General features: G+C 38.0%; 1 protein-coding gene across 1 annotated transcript; it reads left to right on the forward strand.

Moving 5' to 3' along the window:
- The first annotated feature begins 551 nt into the window (after window positions 1-551).
- On the forward strand, window positions 552-1,644 carry LOC110808861 (germin-like protein subfamily 1 member 7). Its single transcript, XM_022034478.2, has 2 exons — window positions 552-731; window positions 877-1,644. The coding sequence occupies exons 1-2, from the start codon at window positions 560-562 to the stop codon at window positions 1,428-1,430; spliced, it is 726 nt and encodes a 241-aa protein (XP_021890170.2). The 5' UTR covers window positions 552-559; the 3' UTR covers window positions 1,431-1,644.
- The last annotated feature ends 20,588 nt before the right edge of the window (window positions 1,645-22,232 follow it).

Consider the following 22,232-nt stretch of genomic DNA (forward strand, 5'->3'; position numbering starts at 1 on the left):
ACTTTTGTTTTATTATTATTAAAAATAACAAAATTGTTTATTGGCATACGTAGCAAATCTGAATTCTTAGTCGGCGTATGAAGAGTGAGAGAGTTTAATCCCACGGGGGATCACACCAGATTTATGGCTGCGGAGGCTTCAAGCTAATGAACCCTGTAAAACATTGATATTACAGTAATAATAATATATTAATTTATAATTATCAGTTAATAATTACTAAATAATTCATTTATAAGTGAAGTTAACACAAAAGCAATCAATTTTTCTTCTTTCTTTATTTTTTTTTAAAAATTATTTTTAACGGCGTCAAATGCCATCTACAATAATTTATTTATTATTGATCCAAATGAATGTGTCTAACAAATAATTAAATAATTATAATCAAAATAAAAATGACAATACGTCTCAAACTTGCTCATCAAAAGATTTTGTTAAACGACGACGTCAAATACAAAATAATAACAATTAGCAACGCCGGCTTTGTTGACAAGTCATGTCTGTGTGTATATGTACGGTGCATGTGCCTCCCCGCCTATATATATCACTCGTGTCTCCATGCATGATTATATTCATCACATTACGAACAAACAAACAAAAAAAAAAAATGGAAGGTTCTCAGTTCATTTCCCTAGTTGCTCTCTTCGCATTACTGGCATCCTCTATTTCTTCTGCTTATGATCCCAGTCCTCTTCAGGACTACTGTGTTGCTGTTGATAATATCAATGATGGTGGTATGAATTATCTTCCTAATCACGTTTAAAATTTGTTTGCCATATATGATATACACGCATGCATGAAAACATTTGTTCGTGGTTTGTTTAACTTCTTATATTAACAAAAATATATGAATTAATAATTTGTTTATTATTCGTGCAGTATTTGTGAACGGAAAATTCTGCAAGGATCCAAAGCTCGTGAAAGTAGAAGATTTCTTCTTTTCAGGAATTAACATTCCGAGAGAACCAGTAAAACTTTATGGAACAAGAGTAAATTTACTTACAGCTGATAGAATACCAGGACTTAACACTCTTGGATTAAGTCAAGCACGTGTAGATTTTGCTCCAGGTGGTGTAAACCCACCCCACATGCATCCTCGAGCTGCTGAAATCCTAACCGTCATAGAGGGAACTCTTTATGCCGGTTTTGTTGCCTCCAATCAAAACAACAATACCTTGTTTACAAAAGTACTTTATCCTGGAGATGTTTTTGTCTTCCCTTTCGGACTAGTTCACTTTCAATTCAATATTGGAGAAAGTAATGCTGTTGCCTTTGCTACTTTTAGCAGCCAAAATCCAGGAGTCGTCACCTTAGGTAATGCTATCTTTGCATCAAAGCCTTCTATCATGCCCGATGTTATTGCCAAGGCATTCCAGTTGGACAAAAATATTGTGCAGGAGCTTCAGTCGAAAAAATGGACTTTCAATACTTAAAATAAACGTATAGATAATAATCCCTCAAAATAAATGTCTTATATACCATAAATGGTCTTCTCTTATCATAATGCACGTGGTCCTAATAATGATGTAATAAAAGGAGTTTACGTATTTATGGAACTCTATTTATTGATATTTATCAGTTCGACTTTGGATGTATGATATCAAATAAAGTTTAATTTAAATATGTATTTTTAGAAGTTATATTGAATATTGGTGTTCATTCCATGGATTGTATAGTTGGATGCATTATCTTGCTAATATGACCTCTAGAAATTATATTTAAGGAATTGTATGTGAATTGTAACATGCATCTTATATTTAGGTTAAGAAAAGATTCTATAAATTAAACTTTTTCTTTTGTTATTAATAATAACAATATTTTCGTACAAGTTAGTTCTCGCATATCAAAACTAATTTTTTTTCAAATATTTCTATAGACGTAATTTGTCATATCAGCACATGTTTCATTTATTAATTTTGTGAATGTTTAACACAACATAAAAGCGTATATAGATTTAGGAATTTTATATTTCTATTAGCAAAACTTAATTTGTAAAAAAACGTGTTTGATGGTCTATTATACTCAGAATATTATTTTTCTCTTTGCATAATATAAAGTAAACAAGAATTTATAGGTCGAAATTGATAGTTTGATCCTCATATTTTTAAAAATAACAAGTTAATATTGATGTATTTGTAACGGCCCCGGAAATTTTAAAATGAAATATGTATATTAAAAATGTCAAATGCGGAAGCGAAGTCAAAATTTCGATTAACATCCCTTACACTAAAACCAAAAACGTGCCCAAAATATAAAAGATTAAACTAACTAAAGGAGAAACTCGAAAGTAAAAGCTATGAATATGACTATGGAGTCTTTAGGCGTCATCTTCGTCGTCTTCATGCGGAACGGGCTCGGGAACAATGTCTTCCTGATCTGAAATGATTAAATAAGGAATGAGCTACACTAGCCCAGTAAAGACATCACGATATCTCACCGTCACGGAGGTAAAGGTGGGTAGAAAACACAAAAAGACCAATGGAGCATAATTTATAACAAATCCTTTTATCAATAATAAAACCTTTACCATCCACTTACCTCGGTGAAAATCATAAAACCGTATACGAAAGCAGTAACATTATCATCATCATGAAATCATATAAACTGTATAACATAATACTTATCACGCCTTTTGTAATTCAATCATTATACAACATATTTTTCCTCTTTTACCAGCCTACTAGTATCCATGGGGATCCATAGGGGTCCCGCTACCCGTGAACCCTTAACACTTGTAATCAGATTCCAGGGCCGTCCCCATACCCCGTCCGGTATGGGCGCCAAAACTATAAACCTCAATACCCCGTCCGGTATCAGGGTGAAACGGGCCGTCCCCATACTCCGTCCGGTATGGGAGCCAAAACACATAGGGTCTCCATACCCCGTCCGGTATGAGAGACCACAATCCCGGTAGGGTTCTCTACGGACCCGTTCCGTCCACCATCTCCCAGGATATCTAGTCAGGCTAATCACATTATACAATTAATAATTTACATAACCTTTCATTCCCCTTTTCCTCAGTCAGCATCATCAATTCACACACAAACGAGCAAAACAGTAATTTATGCCAAACAAGACAACATACAGCATCGGTTTCTCAATCATTCAACCCATAATCAATAAAACAGTAAAATACGCACATGAAACAATGAAATGAAAACATCAGACCTCATACTGCATTTAAAACTGTAAAATATGCCAAATAACAGTTAACCGACCAACACACTAGACTCGGGCTCCATTGGCGACCTTAAGCAATTTTGCACATTCGTTGATTCAAGAATTTTCGTTTTATCATTATTGAACTTTAATACCGTGATAGGAAATAGGGTGAGGGGTCCTTACTCGTTTCGGGGTCCGAACACGGCTTCACAGTGCGCCTACAGGCTGTCCCTAATTTTTCCTGAATTTTTTCCGGGGAACTGAAACGCACTACTGGTACCTGCACGTGTTTCAAAAAATCCCAAATTAGGCCCAGGGCCCCTTTTGGCCAATATCGCAATTCTAGCACGGCGGCTCCGCCGTGTTTCACCTCGGGTTGGCCGTTTTCAGCCGTTTCCGGCCGAATTCAGCCATACTTGCATCGGTTCCTGCGATAAAAAAAACCCTAGGGCCCTCAGGGGGCCAAAAAATTACGAAAAACCGAAGCTTACCGGCGGCGGTGTTCTCGGATGCGGCGGCTCTCTGGCAAGGTCCGTGTTTTGGTGATTCGGCTTTGATCAACCTGTAGAGAAAAGAATGGTGATCACGGTGATATAAAAATTGCATCAAACGGAGGCCGGAAAGGGCCTCATCGGAGGCAAAAATCGAGGAGGGGCGCGGCGGCGCCGCTGGGTTTCGGCTGTGTTTTTCGGCAGTTTGGCCGGGATTTTGGCTTCGATTTGGCCACAGGGGAATTCAGCGTGGAAAAACGAGTCGGGAGTATGAAATTTACCTCGATCGGCAGTCGGAAATCTCCCCGGTGCGGCGGCGGGTGGCGGCGGCGGGCTCCTCCGACGTCTGGTTCGTCTTCTCCGGCGAGGGCAGGCGGCTAGGGTTTTTGTGGTCAGGTATGGGGGTTCTATTTATAACCTTTTGCCTTTTGATCTCATCCGTCCATTTTGATTTAATTTGGGCCGTCCGTTTTTGATTGAATCTGGCCGTCCGTGCAATTGCATCTGGGCCGTCCGTGCGCGCGGGGACGCATTTGGGCCGTCCGATCGCGCGCACGCGGATCGCCAACATGGCCCGTCCCCGGGTCGACGTGGTCTTGCCACGCGGCAGGTCCTGGTTGGCCAGGGCAGCTGACTGGGCCGCTGACGTGGCTGCTGATGTGGCGCTTTTTTTTTAAATTAAACTTAATAAATAAAATTCATGATAAAATAACAAAATTGCCCAATTTTCTGGGCGTTACAGTATTATTTAAATATATTGTAACTTTTTTAAGAGAAAACACCATTCTCTTATAAATACATACATATATAAGTATATATATCATAAAATGTTGATTAATCATGAGAAGCACCATCTTGGTACAACAAAAAAGTCAAAAAGACCAGGTGACTCATTAACAATTAAATTCATCTAAAATATTTTGAACAAAATCATACCAAGAAGAAGATGAGAAAACATATTCATAAATTCTAATTTTATTTTTTTCAATCAAGATTTAACTCATGAAAGATTGGACTTGTAATATCAGGACCGAAATCAATTTTGATATTTTTTTTAAAAAAAATAATTATAAATTAATTTTATTTAGTTTTACTAAATTATTGAAAAAAAAAATATAGGTAGCCATGTAATTGAAAGTAATTTTGGAAAAAAAATGTGAAATTTTGAATTCGAATAGTGTTTTTGAAATAAAAATTAGAAATATGGGGTTAAAATACAAATAGAAAAAATTTGGCCACATAGGACGTCCAGTCAGCAGTCTCGACGAATCGGAGCACACTACGTGGCAAGGCACGCTGGCGTCGGTACCACGCGGATAATCCGCGTGCTCCACGATCGAACGACCCATGATCGATTTTGTGCGCGTGGACGATCCGGATTTATTTTTCCCTTAGACGTGATTGGATGGTCGAGATCAATCACAATAGACGATCTAGATTCATTTTCTCTTTAGGTGCGATCGGACGAACGAGATCAATCGCGATAGATGGCCTAGATCAACGCAGAATAGGTATAAATACTTCGCATCACATGAAAACCCAAACTCTAGCCTCTAGCCCCCACCGGAGAAGAAGAACCAGGCACCAAAGAAAGAGGCCGACTGACGACTGTTGATTCACCGGAGCCACCGCTAGCCGCCAAGAAAGGTAAAAGTTTCCCCTACCTGCTTAGAATTCAATTCCGAGCATCTTTGTGGCCAAATCAGAGCAAGAAGGACGGTAGGTGAGCCAGAAATTGCGAGCAAAACCTGCCAGAGCCGCCGCAGCCAAAACCCTAAAATCCCTCCGGTGAGCCCCTTCCCGAATCTCATTTCACGCGATTTTTTGATTATTGTATTCATCGTTCTTTTCTGTGCAGGTTAGTCGAAGAAGGAATCTCAGCCGCGAAGAAGGACTGGCGAAGCCGCGGCACCCGGTGACCCCCCACCGGTAGGTTTAGTGTTTTTGGTGATTTTTCGGCTAACTGAGGCTCCTTAACATATTTTTCCGTAGGCATATGTGTAAAGCCAGCTAAAATCGGCCTATCCAATGCAGACCGCCGCCGTGGGTGGCAAAGCTAGCACTGTACCGGAACTCCCAAATTGGTTGAAAAGAGTTTTGGACACCAATTTTAGATTTTTAGAGTATTTTTAGGTACGTAAGAGTGTTTTTAATTTCAAATGAAAAATTCAGGGAACTTGGTGCCCGTTAGGAGATGTGGTAGACAGCACGACGTCTTGAAACACCGATCTGAGTAAAGATCACTCACCCTATTATTCTTACGAAAAATTTGGGTTTAACGATGTATAATTTTGTATTTTTATGAAAAATAAAAATTTTTAAAAAATAATTATAGGTTACCAATAGAAGCAGAACCGGTTAGTTAACAATTATCTTGATTTTTTGTTTATTTTTATGTACTGTCTTACTTACTTGATTTTCATATAGTACATGTTCTTAATTTAAAGTTTCAAAGGTCTTATTGACTTATCTAGTTATTTTGGTTATATATTGTCAGTATGAATGTAGTTTAATTGATATGTGAATGTGATATGAGATGTTGATATGCATTTGTTGGTTGTTTGTTGATTAAAATCTGTATGTGAAAGACTTGTTGGTTATCTAAGAAAAGAGCGGACGAGCCCAGTACATAAGGAATCCTACTGTGAAGATTACCTCAGTTGAACGGGGTTGGGAAGTTCCTTACCGAAAAGGTTTGGGAGATATGGTTCACCCTCATACCGGACGGGATATCAAGGCGGTGGAATGTTTGGCACCCATTACCGGACAAGGTATGGGGACGGCCAGTTAATTGTAAAAAATGGATATTATGTTTACGAGTAGGGAAGCATCTCTATAGACCCCCAAGGATGCCAGTAAGCAAGAAAAAAAAGAAAAGTTATTGTCTCTTGTTCTCTTATGCATGAAAGTGAAAAATGGTATGGATATGAGTCTTTATAGGTTGTTTTTTGAAAATTCGTTATGGTAAGTGTAGCAGCCCTGGAAATTTAAAATGGAATTTATATTCAAAAATATCAAATGCGGAAGCAAAGTCAAAATTTGAATAACATCCCTTACACTGAAACCAAAACGTGCTCACAAAATATAAAAGATTAAACTACCTAAAGAAGAAACTTGAAAGTAAAAACTACGAATGTGACTATGGAGTCCTTAGGCGTCCCCTTCGTCGTCCTCCTGCGGAACCAGCTCGGGAACGATGTTCTCTTGATCTGAAATGATTAAATAAGGAATGAGCTACACTAGCCCAGTAAAGACATCACGATATCTCACCGTTACGGAGGTAAAGGTGGGTAGAAAACACAAAAAGACCAATGGAGCATAATTTACAACAAATCCTTTTATCGATAATAAAACCTTTACCATTTACTTACCTCGTTGAAATTCATAAAACAATATACGAAAGCAATAACATCATCATCATCATGGAAACATATATATGAACTGTATAACATAATACCTATCACACTTTTCGTAATTCAATCGTTACACAACATATCTTCCTAATTCACCAGCCCACTAGTATCCATGGGGATCCATAGGGGTCCCGCTACTCGTTAATCCTTAACACTTGAAATCAAATTCCAGGGCCGTCCCCATACCCCGTCCGGTATGGGCGCCAAACCATAGACCTCATTACCCCGTCCGGTATGAGGGTGAAACGGGTCGTCCCCATACCCCGTCCAGTATCGGCGCCAAAACACATAAGATCTCCATACCCCGTCCGGTATGGGAGACCACAATCCCGGTAGGGTTCCCTACGGACCCGGTCCATCCACCATCTCCCAGGATATCTAGTCGGGCTGAACACATTATACAATTTCCATTCACATAATCTTTCATTCTCCTTTTCCCTCAGTCAGCATTATCAATCACATACAAACAAGCAAAACGATAATTTATGCCAAACAGACAACATATAGCACCAATATCCCGGTCATTCAATCCATAATCAATAAAACAGTAAAATATGCACACGAAACTATAAAATGAAAACATCGAACCTCATGCTGTATTTAAAACTGTAAAACAGGCCAAATAACAGTTAACCGACAAACACACTAGACTCGGGCTCCATTAGCGACCTTAAGCAATTTCACACATTCGTTGATTCATGAAATACCGTTTTATCATTTATTGGACTTTAAAATCGTGATAGGAAATAGGGTGAGGGGTCCTTACTCGTTTCGGGGTCCGAACACGGCTTCACAGTGCGCTTGCAGGCTGTCCCTAATTTTTTCTGAATTTCCTCGGGGAACTGAAACGCACTACTGGTACCTGCACGTGTTCCAAAAAAAATCCCAAATTAGGCCCAGGGCCCCTTTCGGCCCAAATCGCAACTCCGGCACGGCGGCTTCGCCGTGCTCCGGCGAGTGCGCCGCCGCTGGCAGCGGCGATTCACCTCGGGTTGGCTGTTTTCGACCGTTTCCGGCTGAATTCGGCCACACTCGCATTGGTCCCTGCGAGAAAACAACCCTAGGGCCCTCGGGGGGCCAAAAAATCACGGAAAAACGGAGCTTACCGGCGGCGGCGCTCTCGGGTGCGGCGGCTCTCCGACGAGGTTCGTGTTTTGGTGATTCGGCTTCGGTCAACCTGTAGAGAAAAGAATGGTGATCACGGTGATATAAAAATTGCATCAAACGGAGGCCGGGAAGGGCCTCATCGGAGGCAAAAATCGAGAAGGGGCGCAGCGGCGCCGCTGGGCTTCGGCCGCGTATTCCGACCGTTTGGCTGTGATTTTGGCTCCGATTTGGCCACAGGAGGAATCAGCGTGGAAAAACGAATCGGGGTTACGAAATTTACCTCGATCGGCGGTCGAAAATTCCTCCGGTGCGGCGGCGGGTGGCGGCAGCCGGCTTCTGGTTCGTCTTCTCCGGCGAGCGGCAGGCGGCTAGGGTTTGTGGTCTGGTGTGGGGGTTCTATTTATAACCCTTTGCCTTTTGATCTCAACCGTTCATTTTGTTTTAATCTGGGCCGTCCATTTTTGATTAAATATGTGTCGTTCGTGCGTTTAAATCTGGGCCGTCCGATCACACGTTTGATCTGGGTCGTCCGATCGCACCTACGCGGATCGCCAACGTGGCCCTTTTTGGAACGACGTGGTCTTGCCACGTGGCAGGTCCCGGTTGGCCGAGAATGCTGACCGGGCCTGCTGACGTGACTGCCGACGTGGCCCTTTTTTTTTTTTTTTTTTTTTGGCCCCTTTCCGGGGGCACCAGTAAGTATCAATCAAACAAACATTTTCAAGTTTAAAGGTATTTAAATAAAGCAAGAGTCAATTAGTTATTTTTCTGATTTTTACCAATATTTAGTTTTTTATATATGTTATTAGTGTGATATCTACTGAGTTAGTATAACTCACCCTTTTATTAACCATTTTAGATTAAGAGAACAAGGATCTAGATCCTGATCAGTAAGAAGGTTGTGAGTAGTTCACCACCCGTACTCCCTTCAAGTACTAGTGAAGGTTGTTCTATGGCACTTTTATATTCATTATTCTTTTTATTTCTTTAATTACCGTTTAACTTTTAGAATAGATATTCTCGTAATCTTATTGGGTATTCTAAATTATTGCGTAAGAATTGTAAATCCTAATTTTATTAATCATTTCCGCATTTCATTTTATGAATTCACTTTCCTTAAGGTTTTGGGCATTTACAGGACTGTCAATATACAACATGTATATTGAAAAAGAAATCGAAATACAGACTATTTGACAAACCTGACTTTTGACTGGTCCATTGGACTACACTCTTTACAGCACCCTCCCATGGGAATTTTGAACATTCTTAGAGAGAATATCATCAAAGTCTCCTAACTTAGAATGTGTAATATCTAAGTGTGGTCTTTTTCAGTTTTTTCCTTTCTCATTATTCTCTTGTTACAAAAAGAAAAAAAAAAAAAATCCTCCAACAACATTCCAAATTCAGAAAAATTTGATGTAAATAATAATGACCCTAATTTAACAATGAGCTTACTATTACAAAAATACATATCAACTGAATTAATAATTGATATATATTAAATAAAATATGCATAAAAAATCATAACTATATAAAATTACTTCAAAATAAAATTTTCTCCATAGCCACTCAGGGAAAAAAATTAAAATTATTTTTTGAAAAGAATTTCAGATTTATCTAATTACTTTAAAAAAATTTATTAATGCCTATTAATAATTTTTATATAAGAATTTTATTTTTAAATAAGGGATATTATAGTTCTTATTGTTTCTATTAAATAATAAAATAAAATTTAATAATTAGATTTTTAAGTGTATAATAATTTATAGAATAAAAATATTCTCTTCATGAGTTTCAAAATTAAAGTAATATTTTTATGTTTTACTCCTCTATATAAAAATATTTAATTAATATATTAAAAATTTTCATAAATATTTTACTAAAAAATGAAAATTAACTCCGAGGTTCCATGAGTAGAAAACTTTTTCTTCAGGTTTTAAAAATTAAAATAAATTTTTGTATATTTTACTTCTCTACCTATTATATATTCAATTATTATTGAAGAATTTCCATAAATATTAATTTAAAAAATTTATAATTTTCTATAAAAAAAATTATAAATTTATCAATTTCATAAAATATACATACTAATCATAACATAAATTACATCTACTAAATACACATTTGAAAGTATAATCCAATTTAATATACTTCAACTTGAACTCACGATATGTTAAAGAAAAAAAAAATAGTAATTATTAAATTAAACAATAATTGATAAAAACCAATAAATTAATACATGTTGACTGCAGTTAATAACATCCCCCTTCAAATATGTAACTACCTGGGGAAGGTTTATTATTCCTTTCCAGCCTTTTTATATATTGAATGTTAACGTCTTTTTTTTTTTTTTTTTTTCAGGGAAAATTAATATATGTTAATCTAAAACGAGCGTTGTTTATGGCGTGCGTCCCTCATACATCTCTACAAAAAAATTTATTTAAACATAAGACAATAAATTTATATTTTAAATTAATTTAATTTAATTACGAATAAAACAATAAATTTACAAATAAATAACAATAGAATAAGTTTATTCATTTTAATAATGAAGTTTACAATTTGATAAAATTTAAAAATATTATTTTTCTAATAACTTATTTGAACTTAACTTACCGCCTTTAGCAGTTAAACTTCTATTTTTATAGTTAAATCAAAGTAAATTGTAACATTCGAGGTCAAAAATTAGGTCGAGATAATTTAATAATAAAAATAAATTAAATTAAAATAATTTCAAAAATTATATTTTAAATGCATTTAAAAATATTTTCAAAAATCATGACAAAAACAGAAATAAGAAAGAACCTACTTAAAAAAAAAATTTGAAAAATTAGAGTAAAATTGAAAATAATAAAACTTTGGCCACGTGGACCACCACGTCAGTAGCGCAGTTGGTCGCCGTGCGCCGCATGGCAGACACATGGGCACGCGTCCACGCAGGAAGCCACACGAGTGATCCGTGTGCCAACAGATCTAACGTCCCAAATCCTCTCCCGCGTACACGGACAACCCAGATATGTTTCCTCTTCAGGCTCGATCGAACGGTCAGATTCAATTTAATTGTGCGACCAGATTTATTTTTCGAATAAGAGAGATCCAACAGATGGGAGAAGGCTACGTGTCCTTGTACGGCTGGCCCAGATAGACTCGGAGAGTGTAAAGACCCGGAACTTAAAGGAAACAAATTTGTATTTTTAAATGTGGAAGCAAGTAATAATATTAAAGTTTACATTCCTTACACAATAAATTAAAATTTCCAATAGGGATACGGAAATGTCCATGCTACAGCAACTTGTAAAGAGAAGCAATTAAATGATTTAAAACAATTAGATAAATGTCCTAGGGGTTAACATCAATTAGCTCTTGAAAGGGTTCGATAAGTAAACTACTCACAATCTTCTTACTGATTGAGATCTAAATCTTGATCCTCTTAATTTAAAATGTTTAATAGAAGAGTGTGTTACACTAACCCAGTAAGAATATCATACTAATTAATGATATATAAAATTGAAGGTTGGTAAAAATTACGAAAATAACTAATAGGACCCTTAATTTACAAAAATTTATTTATCATGAAAAAAATCGTTTATTTCATATTTACCATTACGAGTTTTCCAAAAATCAACCTATGAAAACCAATATACATACAACTTTTCAATTTCATGCACAAGTCAACAAGAAAACGACAATTTTCCTTTATAACCTGCTTATTGGTACCCATGGGGGTCCATAGGGATGTCTCCCTACGTGTGAACTAAATATCCAAATTTATCAATTAATCGACCGTTCCCATTTTTCGTCCGGTAATGAGCACTAGATATTCTATCATTTCGATACCCCGTCTAGTATGAGACTTTCTAGCCCCATTCGACTGAGGTAACGTTTATGGTAGGGTTCCCTATATACTAGATTCGTCCGCCATTTCCCAAGATACCCAGTAAACCTTTTACATAAAGATCTCCATCAACAAAACAAACATCAAGCGCATACCAACATCTCATATCATATTTAAATATTAATTAAACAACATTTATGCAAACAATACAACTTCATACCTTAATAATCAAGAAACGTACTCAGGACTTTTATTTCTAATTAGTCAATCAGATCAAGAAAATAATGATTAGGCAATCAATAAACGAGAAAATGATTAAAAACAATAATTAAAGCACATGGCAGAGTAATAATCAATTTAGGCATCATAGAAAAATAAACAGACAACACAGACAAACTAGGGTAAATATAAACTGACCGGTTCTGATTCCACTAGTGACCTGCAATTATTTTTAAGATTTTTTTAATTTTTCACAAAATACAGCATTATTGATTATTAAGTATTAATTTACCGTAACAGGAATTAGGGTGAGGAATTCTTATCTGGATTGGTATTTTGAAACGTCATAATATCTACTACGCCTCCTAATGGGTGTCGGGTTTCCTCGGTAGGGGAGTGTTCCACCTTAGAGGGAAGCACCCGCGCGAGCGGGGGTGGACGAAGCGGAAGCGAGAATGTCAGCTTGAGTAACGCAAACATTGGTGAGAATCCAATGCCCCGAAAACCCAAGGGTTCCTTTGTGCAAAAATTAAAATACTCATCACATACCTAAAAATACTCCAAAAAATTCAAAATTGATGTTGAAAACTCTTTCCAGCATATTTTAGAGTTCTAGCGTTGGCTACCCCCCTCTCCCCCCCCCCCACGGCGGCGGTTCGCCTCTGCCTGGCCGATTTTGGCATGTTTTCGCATGTTTTACACTTATAATTGTAGAAAAATACGCAGAGGGACTCAGTTGGCTAGAAAATCAAAAGAAATTGAACCTACCGGCCGAGGGGGGGGTTTTCGAGTGTGGCAGCTCTGCTAGTTTTCCTTCGCGGCTGGGTTGGCTAACCTGCATAGAGAAGGACGGTGAATATAATGGTAGAAAAATGTTATAAAATAGGAAATGAGAAATGGGTAATCGGAAAGGGTTTAGGGTTTTGGCCGCCGCGGCTCCATTGGCCTTTGCCTGCAGTTTCCAGCTCACTCGCCGTCCCTTTTGCTCTGATATGGCCATAGGGAGGCTCATAATTGAATTCTAAATGCGGAGAAATTTTTTTATCTTTTTTAGCGGTCGGTGATGACTTCCGTGTAGTAGTGACTGGGGATTGGCCTCCTTCTCCGACGTCTGATTCTTCTTCTCTAACGAGGGTTGGTCGGCTAGGGTTAGGTTCTCCTGCGGTGTAATGTTTAAATACCCATCTCGTGTCAATCTGGACCGTCTGTTCAGGGACACATAGAGCGAAAATGATTGTTTTATGATTTCTCGTTTAGGCTGATTGCATGGACGAATCTGGACTATCCATCGAGATCAATCTCGTTCGTCTGATCATGTCTAAAGAGGGAATGCATCTAGGTTGTTCGCGTGCACGAGATGCGATCTAGGCCGTCGGATCGCCCATGCATGCGGATCGCCCACATGGCCTCCCGCGTGGAGCCTATGCCAGCCTGTCAGCCACGCAGCATGCTCTGGTTCACTCCGATTGCTGACTAGACCGTCCCATGTGGCTAAACTTTTTTCTTAACAATTTAGCCACTTATTTTTAATTTTTCTTTCAAAAATGCCCCCCAAATTCAAAATTTTGCCCATTTTTTTTAAAAAATTATTTTTAATTTCGTTCCTAATATATTTTTTTCAAAAAATTCAATAAAAATAAATTAAAATAAAATTATTTATTAATATATTTAATTTTTTAAAATAGAAAAATTTATCTCGGGTTGATTTTCGGGCCCCAGTATTACAACTCCCCCCACCCCTTAAGAAAATTTGTCACTCTCTCTCTTAGTTAAACAAGGGGTTACCGTGCTTTAAAGTCTGATTCTAACTCCAAAGCGGCCTCTTCCTGTATGTGATTCTTCCATAGGATTTTGACTAAAGTAATCTCCCTATTACGAAGCACTATACTATTTCGGTCAACAATGCCTACTGATACTTCCTCATAGGATAGATCCTCCTAGAGTGAGTGGGGCTCTTGGGACAAGATATGTGAAGGGTCCGGATTGTACTTGCGTAGCATGGACACATAAAACACATTATGGACTGTAGATAGACGTACCAATTCTATCTAAGATTTCAAATGACCCGATGAACCATTGAGTCAATTTCTCACTTTTTCCAAACCTACAAATTCCCTTGAAAAGAGTGACATTAAAAAACACTCGATTACCTTTCTCAAATTCCAAATCCCTCTTCTGGGTGTCCGTATAACTTTTCTGCCTGCTCTAAGCTGTTTGAATATTTTTCCTGATTTTAACTATCTTGGCTGTAGTCTCCTCTACAAGATCCAGGCCAAATAATTTTCTATCGCTCACATCTTCTCAACAAATCGTGACCTACAAGGTTGGCCATATAATGCCTCATACAGGGCAATGTTAATGTTTGCTTGATAGTTGTTATTGTAGGTGAACTTTATTAAAGGTAGACGATTATCCCAATGGCCACCGAAATCTAGAATATAAGCTCGGAGCATATCCTCCAGTGTACAAATCTTCCTTTCTGATTGTCCATTAGTTTGAGAGTAGAATGCAGTACTAAAGGACAGTTTTGTTCCCATGACTTGTTGAAGACTAAATCAAAATTGAGAAGTGAACCTAGGGTCTCTATCGGATACCACTGTCACTGGAGCTCCCTGTAACCTGACTACCTCCTAGATATAGATTCTTACTAGCTTGTCCAAGGGATTGGTCATCTTGATAGCCAAGAAGTGAGAGGACTTGGTGAGTCGATCGACAATTACCTAAATAGCATCATATCTTGAACATGCCTTAAGCAACTCTGTCATGAAGTCTATTGTGATATGTTCCAACTTCCACTTCAGGATTGGTAATGGCTGAAGTAACCTATCTGAGCGTTGATGCTCTGTCTTAACCCGTTGACATACTAGACACTTGCAGATAAAGTTGGCTATCTCTATTTTCATCCTGCTTCACTAAAATTGAGGTTGCATACTTTAATATATTTTAGTACTTTTGGGATGTATGACAAACTTTGAGCTACGAGCCTCTATCGTGATGTCCTTTTTCAGTTCATTGTTATATGGAACACACATTATATCCTAAAATTTTAGCAACCCATCGGTAGAGACAAAATTTTAGATTTACTCCATGTTCTGCATCCTTCTTGAGAGCTGCTATGGTGGAATCGGTCAATTAAGCTTCCTTTATTCTCTGGACCAATTTGAGTTGGACAGTCAAGTGAGCCAATGTACCTGTACTTTTTCTACTGAGCGCGTCAACTACCACATTGCCCTTGTTGGGTGATACAAAATATTGCAATCGTAGTCCTTAAGGAGCTCTATCCAACGCCTCTTACGCATGTTGAGATCCTTCTGAGTGAATATATGCTTCAAGCTCTTATGGTCTGTGTAAATCTCAAAAGTGTTCCCATACAAGTAGTGGTGTCAGGTCATCAAGGTGTGGATAATGACAGTCAATTCCAAGTCGTGGATAGGATAATTTTTTTCATGACTCTTCAACTACCTGGACCCATAGGGTTTGACCTTTCCATGCTGCATCAGAACACAACCTAATCCCAAGTAAAAAGAATCATTATACACTGTGTATCCACCTGTCCCACTCGATAGAGCCAACACGGGTGCGATAGTCAACCAGTTTTTAAGTTCTGTAAAACTTCTTTTGCAATCCCTGTTCCACTCAAACTTGACGTTCTTCTTTGTAAGTCGAGTCAATGAAGCAGCTAGACTAGAAAATTCTTCAACAAACCTGCGGTAATATCTTGTCATTCCCAGAAAGCTACGGATCTCTTTAACCAAAGTCAATTTTTCTAATCGAATACTGCTTCAACCTTCTTAAGATTTACTAACACCCCATCCTTTGATATTATGTGCCCCAAAAAAGTAGTCTGTTGAAGTCAAAACCCACACTTGCTCAGTTTTACATACAGCTTCTTTTTCCTGAGAACTTGTAGAACCTGAGTCAAGTGATGGGCGTGTTCCTCTCAGTTCTTTGAATAGACCAAGATATTATCAGTGAATACGATGAAGAACTGGTCCTGGAACTGCCCAAAAACTTTGTTCATCAAGTATATAAAAATGACATGACCTCCTCATAATGTCCGTATTTGGTTATGAAGGTTGTCTTGGAAATGTCCTATGCTCTGATCTTTAACTGATGGTAACCCGAACAAAAGTCTATTTTGAAGAAAATTTGGGCACCTTGTAACTGATCAAAAAAGGTCATCAATTCTAGGGAGGAGATACTTGTTTTTTATCGTGACTCTGTTTAATTCTCTATAGTCAATCCATAATCTTAATGTCCTATCTCATTTCCCAGCAAATGTGACTCCCCCCAAGGAGATACACTATATCGGATGAACCCTATAATTCATTGATCTATTTTTTCAACTTTTCTATTTTAAGACAACTCATGCGGTAAGGGGCAACTGAGATAGTCTGAGTGTCAGACTGAAGATTTATGGTGAACTAAACTTCTCTATCCAGTACTAGTTTGGGTAGTTCATCAAGAAACACATCTCAGAAGTCTCAGACTACTGGGATCTCTTGAATGTAAACTCCTTTTTTAGATTTGCCTAATGTAGAGAAGACAACCGAGTTAAAGCATTATGTAATAAGGAAATTACCATAAGGGAATAATATTCAAAACTTTTATTAACTTATAAATGATTATTTGTTAGGAGGGTTGAATAAAAGTTTCTTATGGAAATAATCTATGGTGGCGTGATACACCGCTAACTAGTTCATTTCCAGAATTATATCAATGTCTCCTGTGTCAATCTCTATCAAGTCCATACTTAGTTTTTTATTTGCTATGTCTATGATACAAGCTTTGTATATAACATCTTCTAGTAGTGTCATACTTCCAAGAAAAGACACAAACAACACAAAATCAAGTTTTTCAGGTAATACATTCAAGTTTTCTACAAAAATATATGAGGCAAATGAATGTGAAGCACCAGTATCAATCAAAATATGTACGCATAATTATAGATAGTGTACGTACTTGTATCACATCCGAGTTGGGTTCAGCGTCCTGTTAGATAAGATTGTAAGCTTTGCCCTAGATAGAAGGTCTAGTCTGATTTTTGTTTCGTAGGCACTCTCTTGCATAATATTGGGCACTCCCACATATGCAGTTGGTAGTGTTGAGGTGATAGTAAGGTCGGTCCCCATGACCCTTGCCACAGTACTAGCAAGTTCTACTGTGTCCTATTGCTGGAGCCTGAGGAGGAACCTAAGTCACTGGACTGGACCATTTATTCTGCTGAACCGGTGCAGTAGGTGCCGGTCTGCGGTCTGAGACCGATGGTTTGGGATTTTCCACTATTTGAGGGAAGATACAAAGGTTTCTCTCCACTAACTGTGCCTTGGCCAAAACGACTGAGTAGGTGTTGAGCTCAAATACGTATAGCTGCTGTCTGATATCAGGACGAAGGCCCTACTTGAACTTTTTTGCCTTCCTGCCTTTATCTATTATACTCTTAGAGGAATACCGGTACAACTCTAGGAATTTTCGGGCATACTCCAACACAATCATATCACTCTGAACTAGGTATACAAACTCTATTTTTTTCAAATGTCGGAGGTATTCTACATTGAAAGCCATCAGAAACTGTTTTCAATTGACTAGAATAAATAGGGAGGCCAGCTTGAGCTGCCACCAGCGACCTGTCTCTCCCACGAGCTTATAGGTGGCAAGTACAACATTTTATTCAAGAACGACCCCAAGAGTTGTGAAGGTCTTCTCTGTCTCAGCTAACCAATACTCAGCCTCTTCGAAACAGAATGCCCCTACAAAGGTAGATAAGTTTAGTTTTTAGACCTTTTGATGTAGTTTGGGTCCATCATGGGTGAAACTGGGTCCCGTGGAAAAGGGACTAGATTGTGCTGGGGAGGGGCTAAGTGGCCCTATGACAGTGTCGAATGATACGGTGAAGGTACCAAATTGTACTATAGTGGTGCCAGATGATATGATGGAGGAGCAGGGTTGTACCTGGGTGGCTCCAGATCTTCTCGCTGTAAGGTTGGCTCAAATTTTAGCAGTGAATGAGGGTCAGACAGCTCCCTCCTTTCCTCTCGGGCCTATTGGGCAGAGATGAGTCTCTCCAACATCTTAAAGAGTCGATCAACATCATCTCGAAGCAAACCATCCCTGACTGTTAGGTTTAGTAAGGGTCTTCCTCTCCTCATATCCTTGTACCTGTATTTCATAAAGAAGGGTTGAGCAATAGTTTGTATTTGCTGTTTTTAAGTTTTTGTGTAAGGAATGGTTCTGAGGAATGCGACTCTGTTACCAATTATAAAGACCCGAAAGTTAAAGAAAATAAATTTGTATTTTTAAATGTGAAAGAAGCAATAATATTAAAGTTTACATTCCTTACACAACAAATTAGAATGTCCAATAAGACTACGGGAATGTCACTATTATAGTGGCTTATAAAGAGAAGCAATTAAATAATTTAAAATAATTAGATAAATATCCTAGGGGTTAACCTCCTTTAGCTATTGAAGACTAATGAAGACCGTTAAGAGTTTTTCAAAAATCAACATTTGAAAACCAATATCGATACAACTTTTCTATTTCACGCACAAGTGAACAAGAAACAACAATTTTCTTTTTTTATCTGCTTACAGGTACCCCTGGGATCTATAGGGATGTCCCCCTACACGTGAACCAAATATCCAAATTTATCAATTAACCAATCGTCCCCATACCCCATCCAGTAATAGGCGCCAAATATTCCATCGCCTCGATACCCCGTTAAGTATGAGGGTGAACCATATCTCCCAAACCCTTTAGCTATGGGAATTCCTAGCTCCGTCTAACTGAGATAACGTTTAGGGTAAAGTTCTCTATGTGCTGGGCCTGTCTGCCCTTTCCCAGGATACCCAGTAAACCTTTCACATAAAGATCTCCATCAATAAAACAAACACTAAGTGCATAGCAACATCTCATATCATATTTACAAATTAATTAAACTACATTTATACAAACAATACAACTTCATACCTTAATAAACAAGAAATGTACTCAATGCCTTTATTTCAAATCAGTCAATCGGATCAAGAAAATAACGATTAGGCAGTCAGTAAACGAAAAAATAATTAAAAATAATAATTAAAGAACATGGCGGAGTAATAATCAATTTAGACAGCACAGGAAAATAAACAAGCAACACACAAAAATTAGGACAAATATAAATTGACCGGTTCTGACTCTACTAGTTAGCTATAATTATTTTTAGAGTTTTTTTTAATTTTTTACAAAATACAGCATCATTGATTATTAAGTCTCAATTCACCATAACAGGGAATAGGGTGAGGGATTCTTACTTTGATAAGTATTTTGAAATACCATTGATTATTTGGTGCCGGATTTTCTGATTTTTTTTGAAAAATCAAAATACTCGTCACGTACCTAAAAATACATCAAAAAAGTTAAAGTCGATGTTGAAAACCCTTTTCGACCAATTTTAGGATTTTGGCAAGCTGCCGTCACCGCCCACGGCAGCAGTTCGCCTCAGCCTGGCTAGTTTTGACTAGTTTTGCATGGATCCCTGCAAAAAAATACATTAGGCGGCCTCGGTTGGTCAGAAAATAAAAAAAAACTGAACCTACCAGCAGGGGAGGGTCTCTAGGTACGGTGGCTATGCCGATTCTCCTTCGCGGCTGAGATTTCTTCTTTGACTAACCTGCACAGAAAAGAACGGTACATACAGTGGTCGAAAAATTGTGTAAAACAAGAAACAGAAAGGAGTTCATCAGAGAGGTTTAGAGTTTTGGCCATGGTGGCTCCGAACCCGCAGTTTTTGGTTCACTCGCCATCTTTTTTACTCTGATATGACCATAGAGAGGCTTAGAATTGAATTCCAAGTGTGGATGGGAAAATTTTACCTTTTTTGGTGGTCAAAAGTGGATCTGATGTGGTGATAGTTGGGGATCTGCCTCCTTCGACATCTGGTTCTTTTTTTCTGGCGATGACTACATGACTAGGGTTAGGTTCTCTTGTGATACAATGTTTAAATACCCATTCTGTGTCGATTTAGGTCGTCCGTTTGGGCACACGTGGAGCGAGGAAGACCGTTCAATGATTTTCTGTTTATGTTGATTGCGTGGACAAATATGGACTGTACATCACGATCATTCTCGTCTATTCGATCATGTCTAAAGAGAGAATGCATCTGGGCTTTTTGCGTGTGCGGGATGCGATTTGGGCCGTCGGATCGTCTAGGCACGCAGATCGCTCGCGTGCCCTCCCGAGTGGGCCTAACCTTAGGCGCACCAGTTCTCGCTAGAGAAGAAGAAGAATGGTGGCCAAAAAGAAATCGACCACTGTCGTCGCCGCACCGGAGCCACCGCCAATGCCGAAAAGGTATTTTCCCCCCTTTTCGTTTGGAGTTCGATATTAAACCTACCCACATCTATATCGAAGCCAAAAGACCAGAGGGTATGCTGGAAAACGTATAGGGAGCTCGACTGAGCCGATGCGATCGCGACCCAAAACCTTTCCAATAAGCCATTTCTCATTTCCCGTTTCTTTCGATTCTTTGACCCTTGTGTTTTCCTCATCTCTTTTTGGTGTAGGTTAGCAAAAAAAAGAGCCCCAATCTTGAGAGAGAAATGACAGAGCCGCTGCACCAGAAAACTCTTCTGCTAGTAAGGCCTCGATGTTTCCTATTTCCAGCTAATAGAGGCTATCTAGCCCTTTTTTTGCTGGTTTTCATGCAAAATCGGCAAAAACCGATCGAAAACGACTAGGTCGAGAGGAGACACTGTCGTGGGCGGTGGAGCCAGTGCTGGAACACTGCGGCACAACCGTGCTGGAACCTTAAACTGGCCGAAAAAATTTAAAAATGTTCATTTTTGTCTTTTTGGGCTATTTTGGAATATGTAACACATTTTTTTTATTTTCTGTAAAAAAAATCCAGGAAACTCGAGAATCGCCAGGAAGCGCAGTAAAAAAGATAGTGTTTCAAACACCGACCAAGGTTAAGAATCCCTCACTCTTTTCTCCATTACGGTAAATTAAAGTTTAATAATTAATAATAGTATTTTTGTAAAAAAAATTAGAGATCCTTAAATTAATTACAGATCACCAGATGAAGGTGGAACCGGTCTGTATATAATTGCCTAACTTATCGGTGTTGCTTATTTATTCCTATGTTGTCCGAATTGCTTAATGTTTACAATCGTATGCTTTAATTGATTGATTTTAATTTCTTTCGCGTTTATTAGTTCATCTACCCATTTTTTTCCTAATTGTCAATTTGTTTACAACGAATGCCTTGATCATGTCTCCCTTAGTTGTTAATCTATTAATTCATGCTATTTGTGTAATTATCACTCTATTGTGCTGTAAATATGGAATGGGTTGGTTGTGTGTAAATGGTGACTGGTAGACGATGTGAATCTGTTTGTTAAAGGGCTTACCAGGTATCATGGGAAAGGTTGTACAGACTCGGTGCATAGGGCAACTCTACCATGAACATTACCTCAATCAGACGAGTATAACGCCCCATTGCGCGATGTGAGGCACAATTCCTGCTCATGTCATTTTCATGTAGTAGGCCCACAAAATATACATATGCACCGCTCAAAATTTATCATACAAACTAGCATCTCATGTGATACATATACACTAATTATATATACAGAACATGATGTCAAAATTTATAGTTTAATAAAACAAACTAAAAATTTCTCGAATATGCACAAAATATACAAAATAGGAACCCTTTTTACAAGTTCTACTCATTTGACAGCGGTTCTACCTCTTCTTTCTCATCTGAAAAATATCAGGGTAAAATTTAATGAGTTTCACCAACTCAATAAGTATTTTTGCCCTCTCAACCTATATAAGATTTCATGCAAAACACACAGAATGAAATAAATGCAATAGTGATGTTTCAATGCAAAATTCATTTATTATTTTTCCTATTTCACATGTTTCTGATTGAATTTCTGAATTCTCTCGAATATCATATACAATCCTCAAATGTATATCCACATACTCTCAAAAGAATATAGATGCACTCGAATATTAATCATC

This window comes from Carica papaya, chromosome 3 (genome assembly GCF_054855325.1).
Source record: "Carica papaya isolate Zhongbai chromosome 3, ASM5485532v1, whole genome shotgun sequence".
NCBI classification, from domain to species: Eukaryota; Viridiplantae; Streptophyta; class Magnoliopsida; order Brassicales; family Caricaceae; genus Carica; species Carica papaya.